This window comes from Sycon ciliatum, chromosome 2 (genome assembly GCF_964019385.1).
Source record: "Sycon ciliatum chromosome 2, ocSycCili1.1, whole genome shotgun sequence".
NCBI lineage: Eukaryota > Metazoa > Porifera > Calcarea > Leucosolenida > Sycettidae > Sycon > Sycon ciliatum.
In genome coordinates this window covers 31,496,445-31,510,325 of record NC_088644.1, presented here as the reverse complement: position 1 = coordinate 31,510,325, position 13,881 = coordinate 31,496,445, and the positions used below count along the sequence as shown (strand labels likewise).

The following is a 13,881-nucleotide window of genomic DNA, read 5'->3' as shown; positions in this document are numbered from 1 at the left end:
CTGTTTTGCCCCATACACATGGCCCATGTATCTCTCCCTCCCTCCTCCATTCTATAATATATTCTTTTTTTTGTCGCGGAATGTCACATGTTACGTTTGATTCTGGTGGTTCTTTGACTCGCCACGTGTAACAGTCATCTGCAATGGAACAGTGGTGGAACTATCACCAGTTACCATGGATACTTGACAGGAAAAGTGTTCTGTGGATTGTCGTACATGTACATCTACTTGAAGTAGTAGATCACTCGCATCTCTTCCTAATATGGGATCCACTCTCTGCAGACTGCGGAGATGGGCGGCTACTATTGCGTGTAGATGTTTTGTTAGTTAGCCAATGATTTTTCTTAAACATGGTGCGATCATTTTAGAATTGAGGAGAAAATGAACAACAGGGCAGCCTCCAAAATCAATTACTTGATTGTACAGCCTATAAGAGTGATACAGTTTTGAAAGTCACAAATTCGAGATTGGGTGTAGTCATGTTCTCTGATCACCCGGAAGAAAGCGGCTCATTACTTTACTATATGGCTGGAAACTCAATCAGCTAATGCCTGCCTAACAATCATGATTAATAATATCAATAAATCACAATAGCAAAACTATACAATAATTAATTATGCTTGGTGCAGTAATGGTGAAGGCTGAAGAAAAGGACAACATACTTGATCGTACCGTGCTTGGCTTTCATTCGTACATGCATGTCCACAATGCATGCTGTTTCGTAAGCTAAGTTTAATTCTCATTGGGACGGATTGTTCTAATACGGAAGATATGGCTTTCCTCTTTCTTTGTATTTTTAATCTAGAATGTACACTTGTTCAGTAATCGGAATGTTGTACTCAGTCCGTTCTGTTCAGACCGGCCCACTCATGCATGCAATAATCACTGCTTTACACCGTGAGCTATGTTAGAATTAATCTATGGCCAGGCGTAGCTCTCGCTCCCGGTTGGCCATGTGGACCTCGTCTTGCTGCTGCCGACGCTTGCGGCGCCGTGCGTTGCCGAACCAGTCGGCGAGCTGCTTGACGGTCATGCAGGACTGCTTGGCGAGACGCTTCTTCTCCTCCCTGTCCGGGTACGGGTTTTCCTGGTGCTCTTCCACCCAGGTCATTAGCAGCTTGGTGGCAGTCTTGCAGGAGTAGTGGTTGCGAGTCGACGTTATCGGTCTGGGGACACGCGCAGATAGACACACACGCCCATGCACACATGAACATACACACACACACATGCACATACACACACACACACACACACACACACACACACGCACACACACAATGACCACAGTTTGGACGTTGCTTAGTATTGCGTCATAATTATACATGTACGAAAATCGACAAAGTCACGAAGACTCGTAATGGGCCGACACCGAAACGGACTGCATTGAATTGTCAATGCCCAAATGGCTGCAGGGTATCACAAATCAAATGCATGGGAATTCAGCAAGGTAAGGAACACTTACTCCCTGTGTGTACATTATCCATGCAGAAGAATAGATTATGCAAGTACTACGCAGTATACACATAGCCTGCAAAGTGTGTCACTGCACTCTGGTGTAATGTTACACTACGGAATTCTGATGTACAGGTACCGAGTCTTTCATTAACGAGTTTCATGACTGTAAATTCGATGCTACACACTCGGCTAGAAAGAAGAAGAAAACCCTCACCTATCACGACCAGCAACACAGCTGTTGTCGGGGCAGGCACACTTTTCTTGCCTTGGCCGGGGCTCGCGGACGCGTATCGTACTTCTCACAATCTCGTTCTTCAGCGACTGGCGAATCATGTGCAGCCTCCGCTGCTCCTCCACTGCTGCTGGGCTCATCTGTGAACAGGGGTGGAAATAAGTACACACAAATTGAGTTTAGACTTCGTTGCGATCGGTTCAGCCAGTAATTCTGAGCTCCACTGACGAGACCTGACAAGGTCAAAACAGCTAGCTGTATGTCGATTGAGTATACACAAATTGATGTGAATGCTGCCAACTAACCAGGTAGAAAGGAGCAATAGTCATTGTACAATTTGACCACTGAAGATACAATAATATGAACCAAGAAATCCACTCGCACAAATAAGCAAGCTTCTTGCACCAGCTCACTGTAAACGTGCATGGAAACGGAAGCACATAATTATTACTCAGCACGAGGGTGTAGGTTCCCCCATTCCATGCCACTGCATTGCATGTTCCCCATGATACAACTGCCCAGTAAACGGTTTGACAGGATGTCATTATGGAGTATCTCCTATACTCTGAGTACCAGACATACAGGTATTTTTCAAGCTGGTAAAGTGACTGGTGATTAATTCAGTGTAGGGAAGAACAAGATGTTACTGGGAGTCCTGGTGCATACTGGTAGTCGTTTCTTGTAAGGATTTCTCAGCTTGTGCGTCAACCTCAAGGCTAACTCCCCTTTTGCGCGAGCCATCCAAAAGTAGACAAATTAATTGGCAGGAGGCCCGTCACCTCAGCCTGGATGTCATGCTAATAAGTCATAGCGGAGCTGGCAGATCTCGTCTCCCACCTACATGTACATGGCATTGTAATGCGAGGCGCGTTTGACAAGCCCATCAAGCAGCGGATCACGCATGCATGCAAACCCAGCGCTCGTGCCTTGCTACGCAACGCTTAGCCGGCCCTTCTCGATTCATTCAACACTAAAATCACCGCAGAGCTGAGTAAAGTCAGTCGAGCTAAAAGCAATGCGTCACCTAATAATTTATAATTGAATCAAACTTCATTCGAGAGCCGGAATGGATTTTCTCTCCCCTCTACAAATCAAGCACTTCTTTAGCTGAGACTTACCCCCGAGTTGTCGCTTGTGTCCGGCATGGCTTGCGACTCAGGCGACGACATGGGCGTCACCTGCGGAAAGGAGAATCCTCCACAGCTGGCAGCGGACAGAGCAACTGGGTTGTGCTGCTGGTGTTGGCTAGTGTGGTGGTGGTGTCCATTCATAGCATTCGGGTCGGGCGTAATGACTGTGGGTGGCTGGCTGGCGTGCACCGAATCGCAACCAGTGGTCACTGTTGTGCTAGGCTGTACGAGTAGCGGAACACTCTGCGACGCGCTGGCTGTGTGTACGGCCGTCGGAATCGCCGTCCACGTGGGTGCCTGCACTAACACATAGCTACCGGCACGCTTAGCGAACCCACCGGATACGGCAGCGCTTTCGGGCGACGAGGAAGTGACGGACTGCGGCCCTCCGGTCACGTACCCGCCCGTTTTCTGCACGGGCACATTGACAGCGCCCGGCACCTGCACTTGCTGCATGTCAATACGCTGTACAGGAATGAGGGTGCTGTTGGGGTACTGCTCCGGGCTAGACGGGGCACTGGTCAGACCGGACAGCTGGTAGGAGGCCGGTACGTACTGGAGAGAGGGAGACGGGGCAACACAAAATACACATTGCACAGTTTTAGACAAGAAGTTGACCTCCTAAATGGTGATGAAACGAAGCGGAGCATTGCAATTTTAGTCATTCCCGGGCTGCAACGGTACCAGGGAGCAATCCAATATCGGTATGGGGGTACTATGTATGTGACTGCTCCCTGGGCGGCACCATCGTTCGAGACAGAGTTTATTTTCAGTTAATCTTATAATTTCAGATGTTTTGCTTTCAACGAAGGGGAATGAGGCTGAAGAGTTCCCCATTGACTCCGTGTTGCGATTGACCCTCAGCTAAATAACAGTTACGAAGCCATTTGATGGTCATCTTCCTTTCCAATTCCAGATGTTGGAATCGTTCCTTGAAGGGCCGGGGGAGACACATCTTCTGGACATATGGCCTCGACGTGTCCTTTGACAGCGCTCTGTACACACGTCAGTGGTTGTCTCCCCGACACATGTTTGTAAAGGAACGTTATGGGCACGTAGATCCGATGCTCATACTCATAACATTAGGCTTTTCTTTCCTGATTGTCAACGCCACATCCAACACACAATACGTACGTGTTCTTGCACGTACATGCACTTTGGTGGTGCTGGTTTGTTTATGACACTGCATACGACTAAACGCACACCTACTCGTACACGTAACGTTACACGCGAGAAATTCAGTACTGAACATGGGCATGCAAAGCGGTCACCTTGTAAGTAATTAGTTGTAGCGGCGAGACTGCCACGTAACGTGGCTATCTGCCTAGTAGGTGCACATGGCTTTCTTTCCGCCATGGCAGGGCTTGATCTTACTCAGCAGTTAGTGGTCACCTGCTACAAGGCTAAGCTCCACCTTGCTTATTGATTGTGTTACGGGAAAATGTACAAAACATTAAAAGCATGTATTGAAATTCTACCAGAAAACATTGGAAGGCAATAACCCATGAGGGAAGAATCAATTGCGCCTTATGTGGAATTTCACGATGATCATCTGGTATACGAACACCACTACAAACACCTACATTTGAAGACGTCGAAGGTCGAGGGTTAACCAAGGTCGAGACATACATAATTATACTTCGAGGTCCGGCGAATCGTCGCCGATTTGACGGAGTTTTCACGTCTATCGCAGCCCCAACTTAGCCTCCGTCTGGACATATTCCTTCCACTAACTGTTTTGCTGGATTCTCTCCTATTCACTGTTTGGCTTTTGGAGAAGGATCTCGTGTATCTAGAAGGTGATGTATTAGCTGGTAAAGATACTGGAAGCCTTTCTTGCACTTACTGTATTCCGATCATCGTAGATATCCGAGAACTTCGGGTCGTTTCCGCGGGCGAACTGATCGTATGCAGGCAAGTTGCTGAAGGCCATTGGAGGGTGATTGACGTTCGGAGCATATCTGAGCGTAGTGCCTGCATTCATCTTGACTTATTCTGCTGAACTGGACAGTATATTCCTATCTTGTTGCAGGTTGATAGTCCGCTAGCCCAAACTACTGAGACTGTCTCAACATTCTAGTTTCCTGGGGCTTTTGTAGGTTCCGGGAAGGGCCACAATTTATCGAGGTTGCGATTTTTTCGGACATGGGATAAACGAAGGCGTACACGCTACGGCAAGGATGCGCGCCTCGCCTTTATTACCTTTGTTACCCAGGCCAAGAGCCTTGAACAACCAAGAAAATGCAGCGGGGGCCAATCATTCGACGGCCAGTCCAAAACTAGACAAAGGTGACAACTTGCGACCGCAGCGTGTCCGTCAGTATCAGCCATCAGCCAAGGACAGGTTGGAACACAGTCACATCATCACAGCCTGTGCCCATGCTGGTGTTAGCCAGCCAGGCACGTACACATGCTTCGTGCGTGTAGTCTTCACTCCAAAACCGAAGTGTCATGTACATGTAACGGTATTGTCGTCGACTTGAGCCTTGCTCAGTTGCTGGAGCTTCTTCATGGGACAGGCTTCCCAGGACATCACCATCAGTCATCACGCCATCTTGTGCGATGATATGTGAGCTACGTTCTTGCAGTTCTAACGTAGCTGTATTCAAGTGTATTGTTAGGGTTTTGAGAACTCTATCTTTCGTGTCCAATGCACAACACAGGAACCATTCTTTCAGGGTACTGCACCCTCAGCCTGGCAAACTTCAACAATTGCAGGGCAGAGATATAGTGTGATAACGTGGTCTTTCACCCCACAGGGTGGTAGGAATACTACGATACTCAGGGCAGGAGAATGTGGATAGAACTGGCCGCTGTGAAATTCAGATCAAAGATGTTTGTTTTAGGCATCGGGGTACATACATGTCATAGGGAGGGACATCAAATCCGCAGTGGGGAAAGAATGTTAGTAGTGTGACAGTACATGTAGCAGGCAGCTTCATCTTTTCTCGCAATACGTGACGGTTGGTGTTGTGACAACACAGTTCGAAACTCATGTACACTGCGCAAATGTCACGTTAGTTGGCTCTTGGATGGGCTGCTTGGCATGGCTTGGCGTCGTGGCAGACTAGCACACGCTGAACACGTAACTGCTGTATTCCCAGGTGCGTGCATGAGCAGTGTGTCTTCGCCACCGTCTCCCCATAGTATGCACGGCTGGTGTCCTCTGTTCCGTCTAAATTGTTACCAATAAATAGCACATGGAGAAACTCCTACGCATTGTATAGATGGAATGCTAGGTGAAGCTAGAACTGGCGCCGCTGAGACCTTTAACTTCGTAACCATGAAATATCCAAGGTAAAACGAAATAATTGTGCCGTGCATGTACACGAATACCGCTACTGCTGTTCATATGGGTGCCTGACCTCGGTTAGGTCAATGGATATACTTAGTCTTGTACATGTAGTTGAAGGTATGAACACGAAACACTATAATTATACTTCGAAGTGCAGTTCATCTGTTTCCACCATTATCAAGTCATATTTGGATTACGTAGTGCGATAAAGTTCAATTGTGGTCTTCAGTTTTGTATTTGGCGATAACTAGTTTGTAACACGAGAAATAATCGTACCTGACATGATGTCTCTGGAGGAAATTGTTCCATAGATCTACCAGTATTACGGTTAATGTTTGTGCGATTAGTAATATCCCGCATGGCAATAGCTGATAACATCACTTGGTGCGAGTTCCATCATGTTCACCGCTGCTGCTTGTACTGTTGTGATACCATCGCGGCTGGCTCAGGTCACATGTACATCACTGTCGTCCGTAGACGGATTGTCCATGGCCTGGTCCCTCACGGTCACGCACACCTGTTTTGAACGCTTGACTAGCACTCAGAAGGCGATGTTAGTTACCTAGCGATCGGTACAATAACGTCTCCCAGTGCGGACAATTTTCACGGCGCGTACATACACCACGCACGGTTAACACGAGGTGGAGCATTCTATCTGCCACCGTTCGATCCACGTTCTGAGACTCAAAGGTTTGGATTGAGAAACTGACAGACACACAAACATACATCCTGTGGGCACTGAAGCACAGAGCCCGAAGTTTCGCCATACACGAACATAACGTCATAAGGGTGTATGCGATATGGGTATCCGCTGGGAGGAAATCCTCCTACGATCCCTCTGTAGTCAGTCATCATAGATGCGGGCCAGCTGCCCGGAACATAATCCTGATGCAAGACCACAATGTAGTCTTCTCGTGGTGTTGTTAGTCGAAGACATGGATCGGATCTTCATCACACACATGCTTCGTGGATGTTCATTAGTGGCAAACCAAGTTAGACTCATCTCCAAATAGTAGAAGTGACAAAATGGCATCGTTCCTTTGGGGAGATGTTTGTAAACAGTGGTATTGTATGCTTTACAAGTCACTGTTTGTAGACCAGTAAAAGTCATGTAACAGTCTCGCCATCACTATGGCTGACAAAAAGGAGTCTGTAAAAGTCGTCCCTAGAAATGTACATCTCCACGACACGCCACTAATGTGCGCATATACGAGGTGCTATACGTGTAAGGTTAACCTTGGTTGTATTTGGCTGATGTAGATCTTGCGGGAATGGTCTTTATACTAACAGTGTCTACCTTTGAACATGTACGATGCGCCGCGAGTACACGTCACACTGACTTTATATAACCGAATGCAAACGTATAATAGCTGGAGAGAGACAAGGTCGGATAACCAGCTCTATTTTCAGCTGTAGTACTTCGAAGTACCTATAATTGTGATTGTCTGTGTTTGTAACCGCGTACGAATCTGAATCACAGGAATCACCACAAGCTTCCGTCAAAGCGAGCACCTGTGCATGATTGTAGTTGGCTTGCAGTGGTATACTTGTAGCTAGGTTAGGTAACACAAGAGAGCTTGGAAGTTGTTTCGCAACTCTCAGTTTCACGTATTACTACGATCATCAGGCAACCCTAGGTTAGGAAACAGCGACCTCTAAAGGCATTACGTCGCTTTCTGCCAGTGCCTGGTGTGACGTTCTGTCTAAGGTCTTTGAAGATCGTGAAATAATTGCGGAACAGTAGTTGTTGTTGAAATAATAATAATTAAAAAAATGATCCTGTACACGTCGAAATACAGATGCGAGTACAAACGCTTTACTTTCGCCCTTCATTTCTTTCCCAAAAGCGGGGACTGCAGCAGCCGCAATCTGCATGCTCCTGCACGATGTAGCAATGCAATAATATAGTACGTTCTTCACCAGCCATCTGCACTTTGCTGGGTAGTGCACATTGTCTGTAGTCTTGGCCATGCACCATTCCCTTTACACAGAATCCAGTAAACGTTATGCTACTCAAGAGCCTCCAGATCCCCAAAAAGGTATTATGTCATGTAAAGATATACCTGTTTACCATGACATTGCTATCACCTCGCAGATCACAGTGCAAAAAACCTCAGGCAAACATCATTAACACACACAAACATCCTGATGGTATTCCTTGTGAGGATCCTATTTTCTACCCACACATACATGTACATGTACCTACTTCGACCTTTTCTATTCTTCGCTCTGCTATGTGTATTCCCTGCTTATGACCCATGTGGTCTGCCTATAAAAGCTGCTGCACGGCTTTGTTCCGGGAGGACGAGTGAGACCTATTAGCGAGATCCCAATGAGACCTACACCGACATGTAATATACTCCACTCCTGAGAACTAATTAGAACTACTTCGAGGAACTATCACCTAGACTACTGTGAGTTAAGATTAGGACTTAATCTCTCTCTCTCTCTATCTATCTTCTCTCTCTAGCTATCTCTCTATCTATCTTCTCTCTCTCTCCATCTATCTCTCTATCTATCTATCTCTATCTCTCTATCTCTCTATCTATATATCTATCTATCTATCTATCTATCGATCTTCTCTCTCTCTCTCTCTCTCTCTCTCTCTCTCTCTCTCTCTCTCTCTCTCTCTCTCTCTCTCTATCGATCTCTATCTCTCTCTCTGTCTCTCTCTCTCTGTCTGTCTGTCTCTCTCTCTCTCTCTCTGTCTGTCTGTCTCTCTCTCTCTGTCTGTCTCTCTCTCTCTGTCTCTCTGTCTCTCTGTCTCTCTGTCTCTGCCTCTCTCTCTCTCTCTCTCTCTCTCTCTCTCTCTCTCTCTCTCTCTCTCTCTCTCTCTCTCTCTCTCTCTCTCTCTCTCTCTCTCTCTCTCTCTGTCTGTCTCTCTCTGTCTGTCTGTCTCTCTCTCTCTCTCTCTCTCTCTCTCTCTCTCTCTCTCTCTCTCTCTCTCTCTCTCTCTCTCTCTCTCTCTCTCTCTCTCTCTCTCTCTCTCTCTCTCTCTCTCTCTCTCTCTGTCTGTCTGTCTCTCTCTCTCTCTCTCTCTCTCTCTCTCTCTCTCTCTCTCTCTCTCTCTCTCTCTCTCTCTCTCTCTCTCTCTCTCTCTCCAAAGACTGCAATAAATCCGGGTCCTCTCTACCGCGTAACGCCGAGAAAAACCCTTACACAACCCTTTGTTACTAGTACATGTATTGACAAATAAGTCCTGAGTTTGACTCCGATGGAGAGCAATGTTGTGCAGCGCGTCAGCTGATTGTAAAGTAACTGGTGGAGTTAGTGGACATTACAGTGTAACGTTTATCTCCTTGCTCCTCTTTTCTTCTTACAAATAAGTCCTACCATCAATATAAGTGGACCCACGCAGGGGAGCGTGACGTCGTTATAATTATTTTCATGCATGCTATCTGTAGTCTGAAACTGTCCACCTCTCCATACTGCGCTCTTGGCCCAAATTCACCACACCTTAGCGAGGAAGTCAGTTCGTTCTTGGATAGATGTTCGATATCCTCCAGACAGCTGTTTCGCTCATTGAGAGCTCCTCAGTGCAGTGGAGGTAGATAACGAATGAATATGTGCAGAGGTGGACAGTTTCAAATTATTTCAAATGGTCGAGTCCGTCGCAACTTCTGAGCTACATGATTGTGTTTGTAGTCTGTACTGTAGTGATAGCAAACAGAGAGCAAGTCAAAGATCACGATCACGCATGATCCTGTTGACAGAACTGCTAATGTATGTGACATCATCTATCATAAACTAGACTCGTGTTCCTGCTCCGGATGACAGACCACGTGACGGCGCATACACACTGCACGCGGTCGTTATAACCTAACATTAGGTTCTATACACATGTATTATGACTAGTTTACTAAAGTGTAGTAGACTGGATCATAGCCTGGACACGTGGTGAAACGGTTTCTGTGGGATGGTACAACCCGCGCAGAGTGAGATGTAAAATAAATAAATAACTACCATACAGTACATACTACATAAGAAAGGGTTTGCTCCCCACACTGGAGCTCGCGCTATTCCGCCGACTTTACTAGACACTTGACTACATACACGTACAATGCTCATAATCATTGTACAATGTACATGTGCATTGTACGTCAGCCGCTACTGAGGTACATTTGCTGCTGCTGAGTTATTATTGTCGTGTGTCAACTACTGTAACCATGGTAACTGCTTGTACCCTCAGCCTTAGGCTTAGGCCTGAGGGCAACTGACAGAGCTAGGACAGCACGGAACTAGCCTCAACACCTAGACTAGAGACTAGTAGAGTACAGGAGGACGAAGCCATGCAGGCGTTTGGCAGGTAGCCATAGTAACGGTACCCTGGCTACCGAATTTCGAGTTTCCGGACGTTTGCGGAGTTGATAATAATACTTACTTTATTTCTTCGGACAACTAACACTTCAGTCTCGTTTGTTTATGCCATGCATCGACTGATCGAGGAAAGATATGACATTGTACGTGGCGTCTCGACGCGACAGCAAAGAATGATGTCGCTACACATATCGAGTACTAGTGCGTGCACGTTAGCACTGTGCTTCAGATATAAGCACAAGAGAAGGGGAAAACTAGACACGATGTCACGGGGCCATCTCCGCACGTACAGCTAGTGTGGTTCCTCCTCCTCATGCTGATGCCGTCGCCACCACTGATGCAGCTAGTGTGGTACCTGGTTAGGGCGTAAAGAGGTACAAGGCTGTTGGCAAAATCGTACAATACGTATCCAATACTGCTATTGCCATAGTGTACAACGAGCTCGAGCCAGGACTCTGTGACCTCTCCCCAGCACTACCCCCAAAGCCCAGGTTCCCCACAAACCAGTCCTACCAGTTTCATAACTATACACAGGGCCAGGGAGAGATGTGAGGCATGCAAGTGCCGAGACAAGCTAACAACATACTGGAAACCCGATGATATCTTGGTTTGGTCATTTCACGCCAATGCCACGAATTCTAGCGGATCTATCTAGAATTCGGAATCCAGCCCTTGCAAACATAGCCCGTACACGTAACGTAAGAGGCCTGGTATTTGGTAACGAGTCGTACATTTTAGTGACGTTGTGTACCATGTGACGCTATTTTCGTCTGATGATCGATTCAGTTCGTGAAACTCAGTGTTACGAAAAAACTGCTCGTACTTCTGCCTGTGTGACGTAGTGTATGTGATCCCCATTCAGTGGTACGGTGGAGAAGGTCTAAGAATGAAACGAGCCAAGTAAAGCCTATGACTCAGTACGAGTGTCCCTCGAGGATCACTTCCATTCGGTCCGCTCCCAAACAGATTCTCGGCGTCACTGTTCTTGCGCTGATCAGGCGTGTCGTCTCGGCAGCAGGATCCACGCAATTCCACGGCTCGCACCTGCAATAGCATTATGTTGCGGTCCATCTTCAGACTCATGTTTTCACTGTCTCCCGGTCCAATCCCGTGAGAGGAGCTATAGATAGACACTACAAACACATGCGTGTCAGCGAGACCATCTTACAAACAGCGTCGGAACAACTTACCACAGATCCTCGGGATGCCATAAAGGAAAGGTCCTAGGCCTCAGATTAGCTCCTCTCCAAGATGTGCCCAAGGAAAAATATTTCGAAGGACATTCAGCGATAACTAGAAGCTCGCACCACAGTTGTTGGTGGCACACGGAATTTCTTTACAGCACTGCTAACCCTGCCGTAACCTCGTGTGAGTAAATCACCCGTACCGTGGCGAGGAAGCAGCTAGCATTCCTGCAGGCTTTCATCAACATGAGCGGGCGCGGGCCACAGCCACAAATGGGTGGCTGTCTGGCGTAGGCAGAACATCGTTCTACGTACATGATAGTACACACTAGAAGTGCACGAATCACACACAATGCATTGACACTAAGGAGCACGGTCCTAAGTTAGCACACACACAGTAATAGCGCTCACATCCAAGTTGTTTTTAGTTCATCTCTAGTACTAGTAGTAGTACTAGTAGCAGCAAACACTGACCGTTCTTATCTCTTGCCTCGACGGATGCGTGGATAACCCTTTGTGCAATGCTACTTGGGCAAAGTGGGAAGTAATGATTGTACCAGTTAAGATTGTGTTCTACTCGTCAGTGCACTGTTTGTTTACATCAACCCGCAATAGGAAAACTGCTCCAAGAATATACAATGTAGGTTGTAAGCGATACTGATGTCCTTGTGTTAGCCCCGGTTACCGCTCCGATCATCCTTTCACTGTACTGTGAGTAGAATCGGCCTCGTGGGCAGGGAGTCATGCGGATCATAGTAATGTCCCCTCACCAGGCTATCCAACTACCCAGGCTGTGCTAGACAAGCGAAGTTGGGATCGTCACCAAGCCGGAAAAGACGATAAGTTCGTAAGTATCAGCCAGTATAGAGCTATCAATGGGATTCTTCTCCACTCCCCGCTATGCTTCAGTAGAGAAAGGAGAAAATCACCCGGGATATTTCATCATCTTCGATGACCACACTGTACTCTTTGTGTGCGTGTGTGGGTGGGTATATGTGTGTGTTTGTACGTGTGCGTATGTTTGTGTGCGCGTGTGTATGTGTGTCACAGTGTATGTGTGTTTGTGCGTGTGAGCGCGTGCATGTACGTGTGTGTGTGTGTGTGTGTGTGTGTGTGTGTGTGTGTGTGTGTGTGTGTGTGTGTGTGTCTGTGCGAAGCGAAGTACTGCATAATTTCTAAACTTGAAAAGCGAAAACGATGCCTTCCACTCTTCCCGGCGGTGCCATGACGGCTTGACACACGTATACCACTGTTGGGCATGACAGACCGCTGTGCGCATGCGTATATTGCAACAATGATATCACACGTGGCCGTGCTAAAAAAATTACGGTTCGAGCAAGGTGAAACACATCGCTACTCATTTATTCTATTTGGAGTCGTTTTCCTACAAGAGAAGAGAAAAGGTTGTGGCGGACACCGACACTTTAGAGGTGAAAAGAATCTCAAAGGTTCCTGAATGTAATGTATTGTAGTTCGCCTCCTATAATGGTGTGATCCAATTTGTTACCGGCATCACATTTTGTTCGTTCCTGATCCAGCGATGACATTAATAGTCACATCCGTCAAACTTGTTCATTCATGTACAAAATATCCAACACAACTTGTACTGTTTTGTGGTGTGGGGGCATGGAGCCTGGAGATCTAACTTTGATCCAGTGCAACTTCGTGTAAACATGTATCCGATTCGCGCCAGGCTTCAACTCTACCATTCTATGTACCAGCATGTTCAGCATGCTTGCTGTCTTCGGCATAGTGGTATTCAGGACAACATACATGTAGATATGAGCCATAGAGCTCCGGATTCGTGCATCTACTAGCTGATCACAGTAATGTTATGATCGATCTCATTACTCATCCACACAGCATTGTAGTCGGAGTAACGCATGCCTGGTTGAGTTACGGCTTTGTGTTGAACTAACAAACCAACAAATTCAAAACACCGGTGACATCGACACAAGTGGTCCGTGTAACTGTTCTTCCATTTTATTCCCGTCATTGTTGAGGAGCATCGAATAAGTAGCGATTGGAAACAGACGATAAACATTATTGAATCATGGCCGGGCAAAGAAAATATCGCTGTCTTGCGTGCTTCTCTTGCAACGTGCGTACATGTGCATGGTACTTGTTATGATAATTCCAATGAAAAAGGCATAGGTAGGTGCAATAGGTGCAAATCGAAGTGTATGAAGTCTGAAATGCTCACTACTCGTGCTTCAAAGTGCACATCCATGTACATGTGTATGGGAGTTGTAACCTATTCACCCAAGC

At 46.8% G+C, this 13,881-nt stretch overlaps 1 protein-coding gene and 1 long non-coding RNA gene across 3 annotated transcripts in view; one reads left to right on the top strand and one right to left on the bottom strand.

Annotated features, from left to right (window-relative positions):
• Window positions 1–288: 288 nt before the first annotated feature.
• Window positions 289–13,881, bottom strand: part of LOC135809690 (homeobox protein unc-62-like) — a 16,644-nt gene continuing 3,051 nt past the window's right edge. The window contains exons 1-4 of one of the 2 annotated variants that reach the window (XM_065323101.1): window positions 4,664–4,995; window positions 2,806–3,372; window positions 1,670–1,827; window positions 289–1,166 (exon numbers count right to left, since the gene is read on the bottom strand). In XM_065323101.1, the coding sequence (XP_065179173.1) occupies window positions 914–1,166; window positions 1,670–1,827; window positions 2,806–3,372; window positions 4,664–4,801 (1,116 nt within the window). In that variant the 5' untranslated portion in view covers window positions 4,802–4,995 and the 3' untranslated portion in view covers window positions 289–913. Of the gene's footprint in view, window positions 1,167–1,669; window positions 1,828–2,805; window positions 3,373–4,663; window positions 4,996–13,881 lie in introns of those variants that run through there. The other variant, XM_065323100.1, reaches the window with a different exon arrangement.
• LOC135809691 (uncharacterized) overlaps window positions 12,257–13,881 on the top strand; it is an 18,029-nt gene continuing 16,404 nt past the window's right edge. The window contains exon 1 of the long non-coding RNA XR_010552225.1: window positions 12,257–12,460. This is a non-coding gene — a long non-coding RNA (uncharacterized LOC135809691). The remainder of the gene's footprint in view (window positions 12,461–13,881) is intronic.